The sequence below is a fragment of the Lygodium microphyllum genome, chromosome 11 (genome assembly GCF_053477565.2).
Source record: "Lygodium microphyllum isolate KBCC chromosome 11, Lygodium_microphyllum_v1.1.10, whole genome shotgun sequence".
NCBI classification, from domain to species: Eukaryota; Viridiplantae; Streptophyta; class Polypodiopsida; order Schizaeales; family Lygodiaceae; genus Lygodium; species Lygodium microphyllum.
Genome location: NC_141145.1, coordinates 64432090 through 64451331, shown reverse-complemented (window position 1 = coordinate 64451331; position 19242 = coordinate 64432090). Strand labels below are relative to the sequence as shown.

Sequence of the window (19242 nt, the reverse complement as noted above, 5' to 3'; positions counted from 1 at the left end):
GCAAATCATTTGAAGAAAGAAAGGCTTTAATGATGGCTGGCAAATGCTTTATATGTGAACAAAAAGGCTATATTGCTTCTAAGTGCCCACAGCAATCTTCTACAGATGCGGAGGATAAAGATGCGCCAAATAAAAAGAAGCCGAGCATTGGCTTAGTGCCTGATAAGGTGGGAGATCAAGGAGGTGATGATGCTACAAAATTGTGCAGAGCTTGGGGAAAGATCAGAGATTCCATAGTGCTTATTTTCTTTGATCCTGGAGCTCGTGCAAACTTTATCTCATCGGCATTGGCAGCTAAGCTGGGTATACGTCCCTAGGAAATGGGACCAATTGGATAGGCTGATTTGGCATGCCCATGACATACTGAACCTATCACCCCCATTCTTTGCAAACTTCGTATGCATATTCAAAGCTATGTGGACACAGAGGAGTTCCATATTATGCCTTTAGAGGGATGTGATGTTCTGTTGGGTATCCTATGGTGCCACAGGAAGCACGCTAAAGGAGAGTCTGTCCCAGTTGTTTCTCCTTCTGCAATTACTTTTGTAATGAAAAATCATATTTCTGCGTACTTGGTTTTTGCAAAGCACGTTAATGAAGTTGACAGTAATGTGTTTGTACTAGATAAAACTAAAAGGGCTTTCTTGGATAAATTCAGTGATTGTTTCTCAGATTTGTAACTAGGAGAGTTACCCCCTAAGAGGCTTGAAGATCATACCATAGATCTTATTCTAGGGACTATTCCATCCAATAGGCCACCGTGGAGGGTGTTGGGAAACCCTTCACTCTTCACCCGCAGTTTGCATTTTTTGCGTTTAGTGTTTGCAGCCCCAAAAAGGGGCGCCATCCTAGACTAAGTGTGCCTATTTATAGGCCACTCTCTCATTCATTCCTTACGGCTGATTCATTTAGTCCGTCATCTCTTCTCTCCAGCCTCTCCACTACCCTCACACCCCTTCAGGAGGACATTGTAGTTCGTGGTTCGTGGCTATCATCATCATCTTCCTGTGCTACGGCACCCTTGTTCCCTTGTATCACACTCACTCCATGATTCAATTCTTCATCATTCAATTCATCAGAGTTTCTTTTCTCTTCTCTTCTCTTCTCCATGTTGCCGAGTTCACTCCATGTTCCTCCCCGCCAACCCTACTATCTCGCTGGTATGTCATCTTTTGACATGGTATCAAAGCTGGATCTGCTCAAACAGCAGCAAAGATCCTCCACTCCAGTGAAAGCTAAGACCGGTGGTAGGTTCGACATCCACTTCTCTTCTTCTTCCATTGTATCAACATCTCGTTTTTGCAGATTTCAAGTGTTTCAGCTCGCTGCCCACACCCCGTTTGCGGAGGACATCTCAGCCAAAGCTATCCATTGCTGTCTCCATTAGTTGGCGCCTGATTTCCAGCCCTCTTCACGCAGTTTGGAGCTGATTTCAGTCAGGCGACTGCTGTTCCTATGTAGACCTACTACCGTACAGCTTGCCACGTCGTCATAGTCATGCTGCCTACGTTTTCAGTCTTTCTCTCTCTTGCAAGCTGTCCTACTTGCGTTTTTATTCTTTCTCTCTCCTACAAGCTGTCCTGCCTGCGTTTTTAGTCTTTCTCTCACCTATTGCCTACGTTTTTAGTCTTTGTCTCTCCTATAGGCTGTCCTGCCTGCTTTTTAGTCTTTCTCTCTCCTCACATGCATTTTTCTACTAGTTGCAATCTCTTACTGCTGGTCATATCCTCCCACTAGCAGCTTACTTCCAGCCCTTCCACTACCCTCACACCCCTTGAGGTGGACATTGCGGTTCGTGCTTCGCACTGCCCTCACATCCCTTGAGGTGGACATTGCGGTTCGTGGTTTAGGGTGGTTGACCTCTTCCTCTTCAGCAAGGCACACTGGTATCCATGGCTTCTTTACCAATAGATGACCAGACTACTGGGTGCTTCTACAGTGGCATCATCGGACACACGACCAATGCTTGTCGACTTCGACCTTTGCTCCCTACCCCTCCGGAGTATATGCGTCTTCTACCAGGCACTCCTTGTGCCATCTCTCCTTTCTAGGCCACAAAGATTGTTCTGCATCAGCTATCGGAGTACTATGCTCAAGGCAATAAGATGCATCCGATGCACACTAAGTTCTTTCGAGCACATGGAGGATCGATTGGTGCTACGACCTCTTGGAGATCATCGCAATGCTAACAACAGTCTTCTCCCACTTGTTTTCAGATATAGTGGCTTCCACGACCTACGGATCTACAGTCCGCTCCATCGAGAGACAATGATTGTTTGATATTGTCTCCTCGTTAGTCTGCTCCTTCAAGAGACAGTGGGTGCTCAACTCCTTCCTCTTCTTCGGCTACCCAGTCTGCTCCACTAAGAGACAGCGACTGTTGCCCACCTCTTGCTCATTTTGAGCCCCACCCTTCCTCACCCTCGACTACTTAGATTCGAGAGGCTACCTTTGGGAGCTCTTTGGCACCCCAAATACCTTCTTCGACACGATTGGCGGTACTTCCTTCGTCATCAAACATTTCGGAGTCCGTGATCCATGAGTTTGAATTCCCTATCTACTTCAGAGGGGAATTCAAAGGGAGATGTTATTTCTTTGCCCTTAGAGGGGCATCTACTTCTTCTTCGACTTCAACAGGGTCCCCTCCACCTCCCACCTCAAAGGGGGAACCTACTCCACATGAAGTTCTTCACCCATCCTCTACTTTCTTGGGGTGGCTGTCTTCGACCAGTCATCTCTTCTACTGATACCCAGGATCTTCAGATACCACCTAGATCGGGACCTCGGAGGTTCAGCCACCACGACATGGTGACGAGGCCTTTGAATTCCTTTCAGCATGGATGCATGGAGCTAGTGGCTTCTCTCCCGAGGTTGAGTTTCGGGTTCTCCAGTTCACTCTATCTACTATTCTTTACTGCAAGTTCTCTTTCTGATGGAAATCTTGGGTCTTAGGGATCCTCTACATCTTCTTCCTCCTCTTCTCTTCTTGCCTTTGTCACTTGGTAACCATGGAGCCACCTCCCGAGATCGAGGACAAGCATATCCTTATGGTTCTCGGCACCACACAAAGTCCGACATTCCTCCTATGCATTGCATGTTTTCATCTTCTTTGTACTAGGGTGCTTGGGCAGGTGAACAATTTTCCCACGAGGAACACTGTCCAAGTGGCACCTACTGCATGAGTATTCTTTAGCATTTAGCATGTAGCATTGCATCTCCACCTCACTCTTCTCTTGTTCCCCTTTTTCGGCTTGAGAGGGGGTGTTGAGAAATCCTTCACCTGCAGTTTGCGTTTTTTGCGTTTCTGCGTTTTGCGTTTAGGGTTTGCAGCCCCAAAAAGGGGCGCCATCCTAGACTGACTATGCGTATTTATAGGCCACTCTCTCATTCATTCCTTACGGCTGATTCATTTAGTCTGTCACCTCTTCTCTCCAGCCTCTCTACTACCCTCACACACCTTCAGGAGAACATTGCGGTTCGTGGTTTGTAGCTGTCATCATCATCTTCCTTGTGCTACGGCACCCTTGTTCCATTGTATCACATTCACTCCATAATTCAAGTCTTCATCATTCCATTCATCAGATTTTCTTCTCTCTTCTCTTCTCTTCTCCATATTTGCCGAGTTCACTCCATGTTTCTCCTCGCCAACCCTACTATCTCGTTGGTACGTCATCTTTTGACACAGGGTCAATGCGGCGCAGCAGCAAGAGATTATGACATAGGTTGATGAGCTTTTAGAGAAGGGACTAATTCAGCCCCAGTAGTTCTCCGTTTTGTTCACCCGTGTTGTTAGTTCAGAAAAAGGACGGCTCTTGCCAAATGTGTATTGACTACATAGCCTTGAATAAGAACATGATCAAGAACAGGTGTCCGATTCCAAGGATAGATAGCATTCTTCATCGATTACAGGGAGCACAAATGTTTAGCAGGATAGATTTGAAAAGTGGGTACCATCAAATCAAAATCAAGCTAGAGGATATCCATAAGACTGCTTTTAGAACGGCATTTCGTCTCTATGAATTTTTAGTCATGTCGTTTGGATTGACAAATGCTCCTGCTACGTTTAATAGGATGATGGATAGAATTTTCCGCCCTTATCTAAGTTTCATTGGCACATTCTTTGATGATATGATTATGTTTTCAAAGAATGAAGAGGAGCATAGAAAACACCTAGTTGCAGTCTTTAATGAGCTTTAGCATAACAAATTGCTCATTAATGGTAAGAAGAGTGAATTCTTTTTGGCAAAAATTCACTTCCGTGGGCACATAGTTTCTAAAGATGGTGTGAAGATGGAGATGGTGTGAAGATGGATCCTGCAAAGATAGAACCAATTGTCTCTTGGCCAGACTTGAAAACCGTTCATGATGTCTGCAGTTTTCTTGGCCTATGCTCTTACTACAGAAGATTTGTAAGACACTTTGCAAAGATTGCTTCTCCTTTACATGCGCTTGAAAAGAAGGATGTCAAATGGCAATGGACTAACAAAGAGAAATTAGCATTTAGATGTTCGAAGGGGAAAATGACTACATATCTAGTACTTATTTTGCCAGATCTATCTAAGCCATTCATAGTGCAGTGTGATACATGTGGAAACAGCATTGGTGTTGTATTAATGCAAATGGTCGAGTTGTGGCATATGAGAGTAGAGTACTTTCTGTCATTGAAAGGACTTACCAAATTTATGAGAAAGAATTATTGGCTGTGATCCATGCACTCTCTAGTTGAAAGCACTATTTGCTTGGTGCTGATTTTGTAGTGCAAATGGATCATCAAGCATTTAGATACTTTCTCACACAGGCTAAATTGTCAAAGAAACACATGCGTTGGGCAAATTTCCTATCTATGTTTCATTTTCACATAGTGCATGTGAAAGGCAAGAAGAATGTAGACGCAAATGCTTTATCTCGCAAACCACAGGTGTCAGCTGTTTCAATTCCTTATCACCATGAATTGGATGATATGAAAGAGGAGTATGCTAATCACGAAGATTTCTTTGAAATCTATGAACAATTGATCAATGGCCAACATCATGATCATTATGTATTCAAAGAAGGCTTTATCATAATGCACGGAAGACTATGCGTTGCAAAACAGTTAAGGCCAAAAGTTTTATTGGAAAATCATGCTCCATTGTGTGCAAGACATCGTGGTATTGATGCTACAGTCAAAGCGGTACGGACTTTCTTCTATTGGCCAACCTTGAGGTCTAATGTTGATGCATATGTCACATATTGCCTTGTATGCCAAAAGCTCAAATTTGATAGACAGAAGGCACAAGGGTTATTGCAAACACTGCCTATTCGTGAAAGGCCATGGGAAAGTATTACCATGAATTTCATTTTTTATCTTCCAAGAACTTCTTCAGGGAATAATGGAATCTGGACTATCATTTGCAGATTCAGCAAACAGACACATTTCATTCCTGTAAGGAAAAAGATTAAGTCAAAACACATGGTAAAGATATTTATGCAAAATATCTTCAAGTACCATGGAATGCAAGGGTCAATTGTGAGTGATAGAGACCCAAGAATGACTAGCTTGTTTTGGAAAGCATTGTTTGAAAACATGGGCACTATGCTGAAATTTTCATCTTCTTTCCATCCACAAACTGATGGACACTCTAAAGAAGCAAACTCGATTGTTTTAGATCTACTAAAGTGTTATTTTTCAGATCATAAGACTTCTTGGGAACACTACTTGCCATTGGTTGAGTATGCATACAATAATACAGTGCACTCATCTACTAGCAAAGAACCTTTTGAGATTGTGGAGGGTGAAAAGAAAATTCCTCTTATTTGGAAGACAAAAGATAACATTTGTGAAGCAGATCGTTATGTAAAAGATTGGGAAGAGTATATAAAAAGGTTAAGTAAGCCCTAGAAAAGTTACAAGCTAAATAGAAAAGAGATGCTGATAGTCATCGTCGAGAACTCTTGTTCAAAAAGGATGATTGGGTCTTATTGCGTTTTGAAAAGGCACGTTTGAGAAAACAAAAGGGCAAGGAACGTTTGTTTCCAAAGCTGAGTATGCATTACTATGGCCCTTTTCAAGTCTCAGAGAAGATCAATGACATAGCATATAGGTTGAAATTGCTAGAGAATTGGAAAATTCATCATGCATTCCATGTGAGCCTATTGAGGCCTTTTATTCGTGAAATGCCAGAAGATATGGTTGAAGAGAAACAGCCTGAAGTAGAGGAATTAGATGAGATTCTAGTTCCTGAGTAGATCCTGGCACATAAGGATAAGAAAGTAAAAGATAGAGTTATAAGAAGATTTTTGGTGAAGTTCAAGAACTATTCACCAATGGATGCCAAATGAATGGAAGAGGCTGAGTTGGCAGATTCGCCTCAGTTATTGCAACTTTACCGAGAAGCTTTCTTACTGGAATCTATAGTGACTTAGAATGCTTTTTGAAGCAATGTGCATTCTCTATTGTACAGTTGAATACTGCATCTCATTGAATAATGCACAATGTATGGTTTACATTTAGCATTAACATGTGTATCATTGAATGAAATCTCAGTGCTTTGAAGTTGTATCTGTTACACTTCACTTGAATGAATATGCATGTCATGACACTAATAGTTCGCGCATACGTACTATCGCCCTATGTTGCATCCGAAAACATGTATATTAGAAAGGCTCCTAGTAATCATAGTTGGATATAGGATGTAATCCTCCACCTATGTGAGACTTGATCTTGCAATGACATAAATGGTAGTGGGGAAACTTCTACCATCGCCCCGTGTCATCTGTTAGCAAGTGATACATGCGATGGCACTAATAACATGGAGAATCTTGTTATTGCCCTGTGTCATCCATTAGCATGCATGGCATGCAATCGAAGTCACTTGCTTCTTTCAAGAGGAGATTATGTCACCAGGTGGTGATACTTTTTACACTTGCTTTTCTTATTTACTTATATAAATATTTTATTTTTCTTTTCTTTTGTTGTTGTTACTTCTTACCCCCTGAGTTCTCTTGGAATAAGCCGAGATCTTTGCATGGCCAGAAGAGACAGCCATTGGGCCAAATTAGACTAATGGTTTGTCTGAGCCTTAGGACTGGTTCCATATTGAATGGGCACTGAATAACAGAATGCCAGTGGTTTGGGACTGTGTGCTTAGCCACTGGAGATGGTGCAGGACAATGAGCCTGTCCAAGACAAAAGATGCACGTGTGAGAATACTCACGGAATAAAAGTCACCGTAACTAAGCCACTTTACACTTGCTCAGAATAACTTCAAGGATGCAGGGGTCACCATCTCTAAAATTTAGGGAGTTACTATTTTTGGACCCCAGAATTTGTTCACATCATTATCTTCGTTTTTGCACAAGGATTAATTTTGTGGTCTATGCCGAGGTCAAATTTTGCACCGATCATGGAGAATTTTAGACTAGAAGGTTTAAACGGAAAATTTGTAAAAGTATGCCATGTGGCACAAATTCCCAAAAGAGAGAGAGAGAGAGAGAGAGAGAGCATTAAAAAAAACGTAATGGGCATAAGGGACAGGTGGGAGCATGAAGTTTTGAGGAGTTGACGGCAGATTGCTACAAGAAAATCAACCATGGCGATACTTCTACGTCTCTGACTCAAGTACGGAGGTAGAGCTTGCTCCCTCTAATCAACTCTCTCTCTATTCTCAGAGTAAATGCTTTGCATGATGGGCTGATTCCATCAAAGAAAATGCAGGACATGCTGGACAGTAAGAACACTGAATTCAGAGATCTACAAACTGTAATTCTGCACACGAATCATTGAGTTTTGGTCACATGCTGAACAGTAAGAACAGTGAATTCTGCACATGCTAGACAGTAAGAACAATCTGCTGGACAGTAAGAACAGTGAACTCTGGACATGATGAACAGTAAGAACAGTGAATTCAGGACATGCCAGACAGTAAGAACAATGAATTCAGAGATCTGTAGATTGCAATTCTGCACAGTAATCATTGAGTTTTAGTCACAGAAACTGCTTTCCTAAAAGGGATGTTGATCTGGACATGTTGTACTGTTCTTATGCAGATGGGATTTACTAAGAAGAGATGAAAACCATGTCAATGCCCCGAACAACGTAGTATGCTTAATAATTATGATATTTGCTTGTTTTCGAGATTTAATATAAAAGAGAATGAATACTTAAAGCTTAAAATGAAAATTACTCACAAAATTACAGCCATGAAAATGTGAAAGTAATGGAGACAAGATTGAGGGTTGAAGATGGGCAAACCCCCCCCCCCTCCCCCCGAAGGAATGTATTTCTACTCAACCCAAGTCCCTTAGAGAAGAGCTCAGTTACAATCAACCTGAGAGTGAGGAGAAGTAATTCTCACTCTCACAAGATCATGCAAAGATGTACAAACACACATGCATTATCTATTATGCAATGATAAGAACTGATTTCTTTACAGTATGAGAGAAGAACGAGGGGAAATCAGCCTTTCTCCATCGTTGATCAGCAATACATGGATAGGGCTTGCTTCTTGTTGCTAAAATGGAAGAAAGAGCTCGAGAAGGAGGTGCTTTAATGAATTTACAGGCTTGCTGTCCTGTAAAACAGCAATGATAGAAGAGGAAATATGGAAAAATTTGATAATGGAGAAGTGGGGGATGATGATGGGGATGGATGGGGCCAGTTTCTGGCTATCTGTGGGTGTTGTACATGAGTTTACAGCAAAGAAAAATGATGCTGAATGAAGAAAAACGAGCTCTTATTTATAGGAGAGGGAAGAGCTAGTACAAAAGGGGAAAGTGAAGTAGCACAAGACAACTGTCCAGCCACATGTCATGAGATGTGACAAATGGTGGGACTCTTGGAAACTTGTGTGACAAGTGTCTTGACACTTGTCTCTTCTCTATGGCCTTCCTTTTTGGACTGAATACTGTCAAGAATAGAAACAACCAAATTTAGTAAGCACAATCAGAGTACAAAATTTACTATTTTTAGAATGACATCCCTATTTTTTAGAACTAGCATTTTTAGGCTAATTCAAGGCTCCTAAAATTTAGGAACCTCCTAAAATTTAGGGACCCCCCAATATGGATGTCATATAAACGATTTTTCCGTGTACATCGCAAAAACCGTATCAGAATCTTCATGTGACTTTCCTATGCAAAGAAATGTACATTTCAAGCTTTCAGCCCACACATGCACATTGTACAAGCATTTCATGATCATGCCATCTTGTTGATTGTAACTATCCGTTCTGGCAGATCTAGCCCACACTTCAAGGCATCAATCCTTTCTGTGTGCGAGTCTAACCCTGATATGCGTGAGTTCTGGTCACAGGCGCCCAATCGGGCCATATAGGTGGAAGTGTGAACTATCTTTTCTCTAACCCACCACGTGGGTCCACCATAACCTATGACCACTCATCAGTGGCCAACTCCAATGCACTTTTCTTTATATCTAATTAGTGCAAAGTAAACAAATTTAATAAATCATTATATAGACAAATTAATGAAAAAGAATACAAATTCTATTTCTATAGAGTTGTGACAAACCAACTGTTCACCGGTTATATATTTTGGAACATTATCATTTTTGTAATTTTGCATCTTTTAATTGATAAAGAAATACCAAGAGGGACGCCGGTCTTCGGGGCCAATCTAGTGTTGAGCGAGGGAGTGAGGTCTTTGCTTATATGTGTGTGTGTAAAGATCAGGTGTTAATTGAAGGAACTACCGCTTTATGTGAGTCATAGACCGGTTTCATATGTCTTCCTCATTACTCACAAACCAAAGTTTGTTTTGAAGAGTCTCTTCTGAACGAGCATCCCCCAAACTAACAAAAAATACAAAATCAGTTGGCATAGGATCTGAAATAATAAGATTCATACCTGGTATTGGAGAAAAAAAGTATTGTGAAAGTGATGTGCAATCCGAGCCAAGTTTTGCTTGTGGATGGTCAATTCGTAGTGGAGATTCCAAAGGTCCTGCAAGATTATTAGTTCTATGCACCAAATCTAAAGGAGAAAACTCAAGCTTACCTTCAATCTCCTGTTGAGCCCTATATATAAAGATGAGATTATACTCAACGGCACCTCTGGACTCCATGGTAGTGCAATGATTCTCCGCCCATGTCAAATCAAGCAAAAGCAAGCTCGCAAGCCCACTCCTAATCATTTCTATCCATGTTTGGCTATGGAAACTGGAGTAGTGTTGTGAATGTGTTCGAAGTCATAAGAGTACTTAGATCTGATACCATGTGAAGAAATGCTCTAAACACAAAAAACACAAACCAATCGTACGACAAAGCACAGACTGATAAACATAGAACACAATTAGGGTTAGGGTTAGGGTAACTTAGAGACAATGAACACAATGAATAATAAAGTGAATGAATAATTAATATACAATGCTCATACAGCAAACACACTATGCAATAAATACTGAACCTCGAACTCTCGTATCTCTAGGATCAAGAGAGAGGTTATGAGCTATAGAGTGTGTCATACTCCGAACGGATCCCGAATCGTAGCAAAGACAACCTTCGAGTGCCAAACACCAGTAAACGCAGTCAAGGAAGGTTGGATCTGATGCAGATGTATAGGAGAAAGAAACACTAAAAGCGCAAATACCTGAGGAGATAAAATTTTGAGCAACAATTGTTAGATGCAAACGCAGCTTGTGGAGAAGAGAGAATATCAGGGCAGTAGCCAAAAACTGTAAACGTAGCCTATGGAGGAGAGAAGATCAGGGCGACAGCTCTAGACTGCTGGCAATAGTACCAGATGTTGACATCAACATCCAATGCAACACTTAGATAGTAGACAACAGCTCCAGGGTACCAAGCATTAACTACAAACAGGTGGCAAAAGCTGGAATCAAGTGCTAGATGGTAGAAGATGGCTGAGGGAAACTCTGACCACGAATGTCCTCTGCGAACGGGGTGTGGACAGCAAAGATACGGCTTTTAAAACCTACAAAAACGAGATTAAAAAGTGTGGTGGGCTGCATGCCTATTTATAAAAAGTTTGGGGCACCCAAATTAGGGTTTTGCATGTGGAACACAGTCTCTCTCTACGATTGCGTTTCTTTTTAAAATAAGAAGATTTCTTCATTAATTAAGTGTGTTTTGGGGTTATTTAAGTCAAGCTAATGCATTTTAAGCTAAACCAGGGGGGGGGGGTTGGTTTTGTGGGGTTGTACATGGTGTCAGCCGAAGACAAAGAGCCACTTGTAGAAAAACCATCAATAGGATCATCAAAGGCCAAAGCCTGATCAAAGATCACGTCCTTCCTCATCTCAATCTTTCATTTCTTCAAGTCGTAGAGCCAACCCTTCATGGTCATGCTCCACACAATCAAGACCACCCCTCTTAAGGCTTCTGATCTTGTATTCCTCTCTATACTTTGAGCTTTCACCCCTGGTTCAGCTTCTTCAGCAGATTGTGTTGATTCATTGTCTCTTATACCTCAGTCGTGCAAATGTTCCTATATTCATTCGTTCATTTTTCACTCCACATACATAAGCATTCATCTATTTTCAAGGAGTTCATGTTCTTTGTGCACTGAGTTAGGCCTTTTGTTTTCACATCCTCTCAGAACAATACCTAATTATGATCTAGATCCAAGTCAAAGACTTCATGGCACACCTAAAACTCAATCCCTACCATCTTAGCTCTAACTCGGACACTTGGAAAAAAGATAGATAAATCTTCCATTCTTTCTTTCTCAATTATCTTTCCATGCTGTTACCATCAATCAAAAACAGACCTTTGTTAACACTGCTAACACGATCACACATGGGTCCCAGCTAGTTACAAGGTAGCATGGACAGTTCAATGAGTCAATATGAATAAATCATTCTCTTAGCTTTACAATATAAAAGGTAGCTAAATGACTGAGACATGTTTGTTACATCTGCACTACTTAACACAAATCTTTTCAAGGCCTTGATTGACGTCTTGGCTTGACAAAAATCAATTCCATCGGAAATACATACCACATTTTCATAATCAGGTGCAATACGGTTTGTTGAGAGATACACAGCAGGAAGAACTGCCCCAGGCGATAACACAAGTAAACTGGAAGAAGAGGGAGCATCATAAACCAACATTAATCCCTAAGGATGATATAAAACCTGAACAACGGTCAGAAACTCAAAAGAAGACAAAACCCAGAAGTTAAAACTTCCGACAGAGGAAGCTATTTAATAAAGCCAAACATAGCACTAATTTTTCAGGAATCAAGGTACAAGAAAGCCTATTATCTTAGCACACTGACTGCCCAAGAATGTAAGATTTGGAAGTTAAAAATTGAGTGGAAAGGTGCAATAAGCCAACATTAATTCCTAAGGATGATATCAAAACCTGAACAAAGGTCAGAAACACAAAAAAAGACAAAAACCCAAAGTCAAATCTGCCAACGAGGAAGCTATTTAAGAAAGCAAAACATAGCCCTAATTTTTCAGGAGTCAAGGCACAAGAAAAGCTATCATCTTAGCACATCAACTGCCCAAGGAGATAGCATTCAGAGGTAAAAGATAAAGCCAGAAACTTAACATGTGCAAACGTGCTAAAAGCCAAAACAGATCCAGATCAACCAACATTCTCGTCATATACCTAGGGTAAACCCTGACCTCAAAGCCAAAATTACAGAGGAACCACTGATAGGGGTAAGTCCCATATTTACTAAGAAAATAAGCATAACAAGAAGAAAAACTGCTTTGCAAATACAGAAAAGAATCAGAGCAAAAAAAAACCTGCGAAACATGTTGCAAAGCATTGTTGAAGTCTTTAAGCGCCCACTTTCTTGCTCAATCAAGTCATAAGCTCGAGCAAGGTGCAGGTAAGGAGCAGGTTCATTATGCCTCCAGCATGCTGCATAAACAAAAGCAGAGCAGTATATTTGTGTTCATCATCTTGGTTGACAATGAATTGCACAACCTGTTACAGATGAAAGCAGCCTTAGGATTTAAAATAGACCATAACTTGTCAGTATGCCACACTTTTTTTAATTCTTTTTTGTAACAAAAATGAACCAGCCAAAACATGAGAACACACTACTCAATGAGAGTCATTGACCATAGAAGTACTCTATAGAATGCCAATTAATCTTAAGTTTTGTTCTTATAATATGTCCATGTTTAAAGAGAGTCGCCAGCTGAAATATGAGAACATTGTATTCACTGAAGTTTTCAGGGGCTTGCTGAAATCGTGGGCCTTGTTTATCAGCATACCATACAGATGCATTTTGTTGTGGGAAACCCTGCTGCATCTGCCGTAACTTACCACATATTTACCAAATAGAATTTTCATTGAAATACTCTCCTCAAGGTTGTAGGAAAGCCTGATGCATCTGCTGTGACTTACCACAGTTACCATCATGGAGGGATGGACTAGGTGCTGTGAATCCAGAGATTATAGAAACTTACCAACTAAATATCCAAAGCTTTTCTGCTGCCACGCAACAACATACACATGAGGTGTCAACCTGCTACGGTACACTCGCTACAGTACGCTCTTTGCTCCTATGCCCGTTACCTTGCTCTACCACACACCCTGTTTCTCTGCTCACCGCCTCTTCTCCCCATTTACCTAGGCCCTGTCCGTCCTTACCTGAGTGCTCCCTTCTTGCCTGTCTCCAGCCTTTCTGCTACTGCTACCTCCCTCTCCTTTCCTCTTTTGCACATTACACTGCCTCAACTTCCCACTCTTCCCTTTTTCACTGCTTTCAGCCTTCTTTTTGCTCGACTCCTCAGCCATTCCCGCTCAGCCTCCTCCCAAGCCCATTTAGCCTTCCCCTTTCTTCTCCTCGCTTACCCTTCCTTAATCATCCACCCCTTCAGCTGCTAAGCAAGGCTTAAATTGGGCCAAAAATAAATGTCCATTAATGGCCAATTTTATTCAGCTCTAGAACAGCCCCAAAAGGATTAAATTAAATCAACTGCAAAAAGCTCTGCTCAAGTAGTCCACAGCTGCCCAACTCTACACAAAGGAATCCAGGAGAAGGCATCCTTTATGCCAATCCCCATAATTCCACATAAATTCCATTATTCAATCATTGACCTTGTGTGCCATACCTTCTGCACTAGTGTTCAGCCTATGCACATAGCACTACCACCCACTGTTGCTGCTGCAACATCATTCCAACCTGCCACAACCACCCCTGCTTCAGCCCCCACAGATGCCTACTACTACTGCAATGTCACCTATCTCATCCCTAACACTGCTGCAACCCAAGACATAGCTACTGCTGCCCTCAAGGACAACTTCAAGTGATCATTCCTCCAGTCCTCATGCTGCTGCCCTCTAGGACTGCTTCAAGTGGATATGACTTACTACTCCAACCATTAAGTGAAGGTTACATTCCATACACAGTGCCGTAGAAGAGATACATTTATTACATCATTAAGTGCACAAAAAATTACCTTTATAAAGGTAATGAGATTTGAGGGGGGGACACCCCCTACAAAAGCTGGATTCCTTCCCTGTGGAAACATCCTTCAGGGGAGGAGGGAGAATATTAATTTTTTTCTTAAAAACACCAGAAAAAAACAGTGCAAAGGCTTGCAAGGGGAGGCCATGCCCCAGTTACATGGTGCCTACATTGGGCAACCCCCACCGCAGCGGCTCCTCCTTTCCCTAACTATTTATGGGAAGCTCTATCTATAAGCATTTCTTATATTCATACCATTCATCTCCTAGTTGTCAGCTCTGTCAAAGTTTGACAAGGACAAAGGAGCTGTGGCAGCCTTGCATGCATTTCCATTTCAGTTTCCAACGGGATCATTCAGTCTCCAACGGTGCTCACACTTGCTATGAGGAAACAGAATATTTCTGAAACTCTGAAAGTGCATTGCAGTTTGTGCCACGTAGCAGGCTGGCAGCAGCAGCCTTTACGGTGGTTGATAGGTTACTTATCATCAGCAGCAGGTCAGCCTAATTTTTCATCTCCTTTTGCAGCTGGTTGGCCAGTTTTGGAGTCCTCAACTACAAATAACTGCTGCCCATTGCCAGCCCTCACATTCAGCATTTTTTGCCTCCTCTCTCCCTTTCACAGCCTGCTTTCTACTGCCCAGTCTAGCACCCTCACTAACACACCAATGGGGTGTAGCAGCCCCTAAGGAGACTACATGTTAGCTCAATGAGAGCTCAACAATCAAGGCATTGAATGGAGACTCTTATCCCTTCAATGGTTGGATGTACTATCAGCTCATCTATCTCTTACCCAATTGGCTCATACTCTAGCTCCAAACTATCCAATTTCCTCTCGCGCTACTCTTACAAACAAGAAACCAAAAGACTCCAAACTTTTAGTGAACTCACCTACTTACCTTTGTTGTGTTGTAGTCCGAGAGCACCAAATGTCATTGATGGCCTCACAATCCATGTGTTGGGCTCCAAGCCATCTCCTTTACTTCTTTGCAACCACTTTGTGTAGCTCCAATGTTGAGAGAAAATAGAGAAGAAGGAAAGGATGGAGAAGAGCCTCTGTGTGTGTGTGTGTGTGTGTGTGTGTGTGTGTGCGCGCGCGCGCGCGCGTGCGCACGCCGCCCTTCCCCTCTCCAAATCAGAGCAAAGTTTGCTACACACCCATGATGTTAGAGGCTCTTTTCTAGACCATCAGTTGTATCCACACAATGTGTGCCATGCATCTAGATAGACTACCTAGGAGAGCATTCAAGGCCACCTAGCAACTATCCCAAGAAGACATGAGACCTCATTGTATGCACACATTGAGTAATGGCTTACAGGATATGGGATCAACATGGTCCACCTCCCCCCCCTTCCAATACAACCTTGACTCTTTCTCCATACACCTCTCCGACTCTCAAAGAAAACTTGGTCATACAACAGCATATCTATCAGCTACACATACAACACACATGGATCTCATCATGGCAACCCCTTCCCATGAAGATGTCCTACTACAAAGACCACTTCATGAGGATCACAGTAAATGGTTGTATGAGACTTAGGTTTGTCAACTTCGTCTAATCCTTTTGAGTCATTCCAATGAAAACCCTCCCTTGTGTTTCCTTTTGGCCTGCAACACCCAGACAATGACATGTTTGAGTATGTAAATGTAGATCAAGGAGACTATCAAAGCAACCTTACTTCCACAAGTATATCTAACACTTTTGTTTCATTTGAGCATGGTGTTGGTAGTCATTTTTCTCAAACTTTTTCCATCCCCCCATCCTTTAATCTCCTCCTCAGGCTACCCATGCGGTTACCACACCCATGCCTAGTCAGCCCATACCAACTTTTGGATCCACGATGCACGCATCTCACATTCATGGTGGGCACTCTAGGGTTAATCTCGATGTATACTCTACTCCCACACCCTACCCACCCTATCCATCCTATTCCTCCTTAGCACTACCACTCCTGTTGCCATGGCTAAGAATGCCTTCACTGATAAGACTTGTTTTAACCAGCCAAATTTCACTACTTGGCCTAGCTTCATGTAACAAGTGCTTGAATCTGAAGGTCTTTGGGATCTAATCATTGGTCTAGAGCCTATGTCGACCCTCAATTGGCTCACCTTGATCACATCCATCAATGGAAAGCTCGAAATACTACAGCCAATATTAAGTTAATGCAAGGATTGCTTCCTTAGTTCCATTCTTAATTACAACACTTTCCGCTCACATCTAAGCATTGAAGTCATCTACTTGACCGCTATGTGGCGGCGAGAGATTGAACCCAGCATATCAATCTTGACTTTGAGCTTCAAGAGTTTTCAATTACAAGGATGATCTCAAAGTCAAGCTAACCAAATATAGGCAATTACTTGCCACTGAGTTCACCAATATTAGCTCACCAAAGTCAAATGATGATCAAATTACATTCTTTTTAAATAAGCTACCTGAAAAATACTTCCACTTTATTCAACACGTCATTTCATTACCCCACTTGCCAACCTTCTATGAGTTCGAATGTTAGTTCTTACGTTATGCGAAGCTACATGATCAAGTTCACAAAAAGTCCTCCCTACATTATTATTAGAGAGGGAATTAGTTGCCTCTTCTTTGCAAGAGAAAACCAAAGGGGATAAGAACTCCCAAGATACAAAGGCAACACAAAACAAGGGTGATACCCCTTCCTTAAATGGAACAAAAAGACCAAACCATCAAGAAATGACTGAGCAACCAAAGAGGCAATAGGGTTTGTGGGGAGAAACACAAAGTGTATCGGCAAATATTGAGATCAGAAGAGAAAGTCAGATGAACAAGATGATGAAGGAATGAAATAATGAAGTGAATCTGATACAAGGGTTCCGTAGCATGAAAGACGCCTTGGAGCAATAAGACTGTCGAAGAAGCCTTTGGATTTGCAAATACAATAATGATGAGGTGTCACCTAGAGCAAGGAGATTGTCGTCAAAGGGTGAAGAGCCTCTAAATTTGCAACGCAGGGATGAAGACTCGTGCCTAGAGTAGGGAGACAACCAAAGAAGCCTCCAAATCTACAAACACAAGCCTAAAGAGCTGACACCAACAAGAGTCGTCCAAAGGCACAGACTACAAAGCCCAAATCAAGGCAACCTCTAGAGATCACAAGGGATGAAGGAAATCCACCAAGAGATGGAGAAAGGTGCTAAGCTACCCAAATTCAAGCTACAATGGCCTCCAAATTTTATACTAGCTAGAGGAAGAGGTTACCAACACTAGAGGAAGCACCAAGATGTCAAATGCAATGACAAGGCCTGGAGATGATGACACCAACTGTGACATTAATGTGACATTAAAAGGGATATTTAATGTCACATTAAGGTCATAAGTGGAGAATGTGACATTAAAAGAGATATTTAATGTTACATTAAGGTAAATTTAGGGGAACATGCACGAGAATGACCGTCCGGGCTCTTGGGCGCCCGAACGGGGTCAAGGGGAGCCTAGAGAGTAAGGGAGTCCAGAAATAGTAGGACTCCAGCAAGTTGACGGCTGGCAAAGAGATAAGCTTGAGGGCCAGCACTTATCTAGGCGTGGCTGGGAGGTGAAGAACACTTGTGCTTCCATCAGTCTGAAGAAATCTATCTCCCGTAATCTAACATTGGTATCAGAGCCTATGTTTCTGATCAAACAAGAATCTGTCAGGCCGTCAGTCAAGAAGCGGGCCATCAGTCAGAAGTGTCCTGTTTCGTCGCGAGTGAAAGCGTGTCATCTGCCCTGTCCCGTCGCGTGCCGTCACTTCTGCCCTGTCCCGTCGCGTGAGAATTGACGAAGCCGTGAAGAAAACGGAGAAGACTCGTCACATTGGAAGTGCAGCGCCACGTCACGTAAGTGATATTTATCATTGGTCAAACGTTACGAGACCCATGGCAGAAAACGTTACGGGCAGAAACGGGCAGAAAAAAATTTAAAAAAAACGTAAAGACCAGCGCGAAGACCAACCAGACCAGGCGTGCAGCAGCCAGCATCCGCGAGGACCAGGAGTAGAGTCGCCAGCATTCGCGAGGACCAACCAGCTCAGATGAAGCTGCCAGCAGCCGCGAGAAACAGATCAGAAGTGGAGCTGCCAGTATCAGATTGCTGTTGACGGATAGGACTGCTCCTGAGGCGGATAAGACTGCGACTGCTGTGAGACAAGCAGAAAACTTCATACACAACGGAAGCTACAGCCTTCATACATAACTGAAGCCACAGCCTGCCATAAAATCAGGGAAGTATTTTATCTTGTATGCAAATTTCTTATTTTTGCTTTCCAATTCCAGTGTATTAATGGCAGAAAAAGGGAAAGAAAGGGTAATGGAAAGTCCTAGTTCTGGGGATCAACCTATGGCAGATCCCCATGAACCAGACATACAAGAAGAACAATGGGAAGAATTTTTTGCCACGAGAGAGCAATTTGATGATCTTTCTGCTCGTGTGCAAACTCAGGGGGTTCAAATGGAGTTTTTAACTCAAACACTTACTGAAATAAAATCTCAACTAACTTTATTGTTGGAAAGAGATAAGAATAAGATAGAAATCTCGAATGTCCCATCTTCATCGAAAGATTTAGATGTGACTATGCGAGATCCTAAGGAACCCCAAACCTACCATAAATTGAGGGATAATCCGGTTTTAAAGGATATGAAACCACCTCAATTTTACGGGGAGGAAAAAGATAGGAATAAAGATACAATCTTTAATTTCCTCCAAAAATGGGAAGATTTACATAAATTAAAAAACACCCCACCACATCTCCAAGCATTGGAGGCCAGTTTAACTTTGGGGCCCAAAGTATATAAGAGGTGGCGAACTTTAAAGGATGCGAATAAAATACCTGAAACTTGGGCTCAATTT

The 19242-nt window shown here is 42.1% G+C and overlaps 1 protein-coding gene across 5 annotated transcripts in view; it reads right to left on the bottom strand.

Annotated features, from left to right (window-relative positions):
• The window catches only part of LIG6 (DNA LIGASE 6), a 251305-nt gene that overhangs the window by 221807 nt on the left and 10256 nt on the right, over window positions 1–19242 (bottom strand). For all 5 annotated transcript variants that reach the window (XR_015692342.1, XR_015692343.1, XM_087687657.1 and 2 more), the window contains exons 2-3: window positions 12709–12826; window positions 11950–12031 (exon numbers count right to left, since the gene is read on the bottom strand). Coding sequence is in view for 3 of the 5 variants with exons in the window: in XM_087687657.1 (XP_087543783.1) it covers window positions 11950–12031; window positions 12709–12826 (200 nt within the window). In the remaining 2 variants the exon portion in view is untranslated. The remainder of the gene's footprint in view (window positions 1–11949; window positions 12032–12708; window positions 12827–19242) is intronic.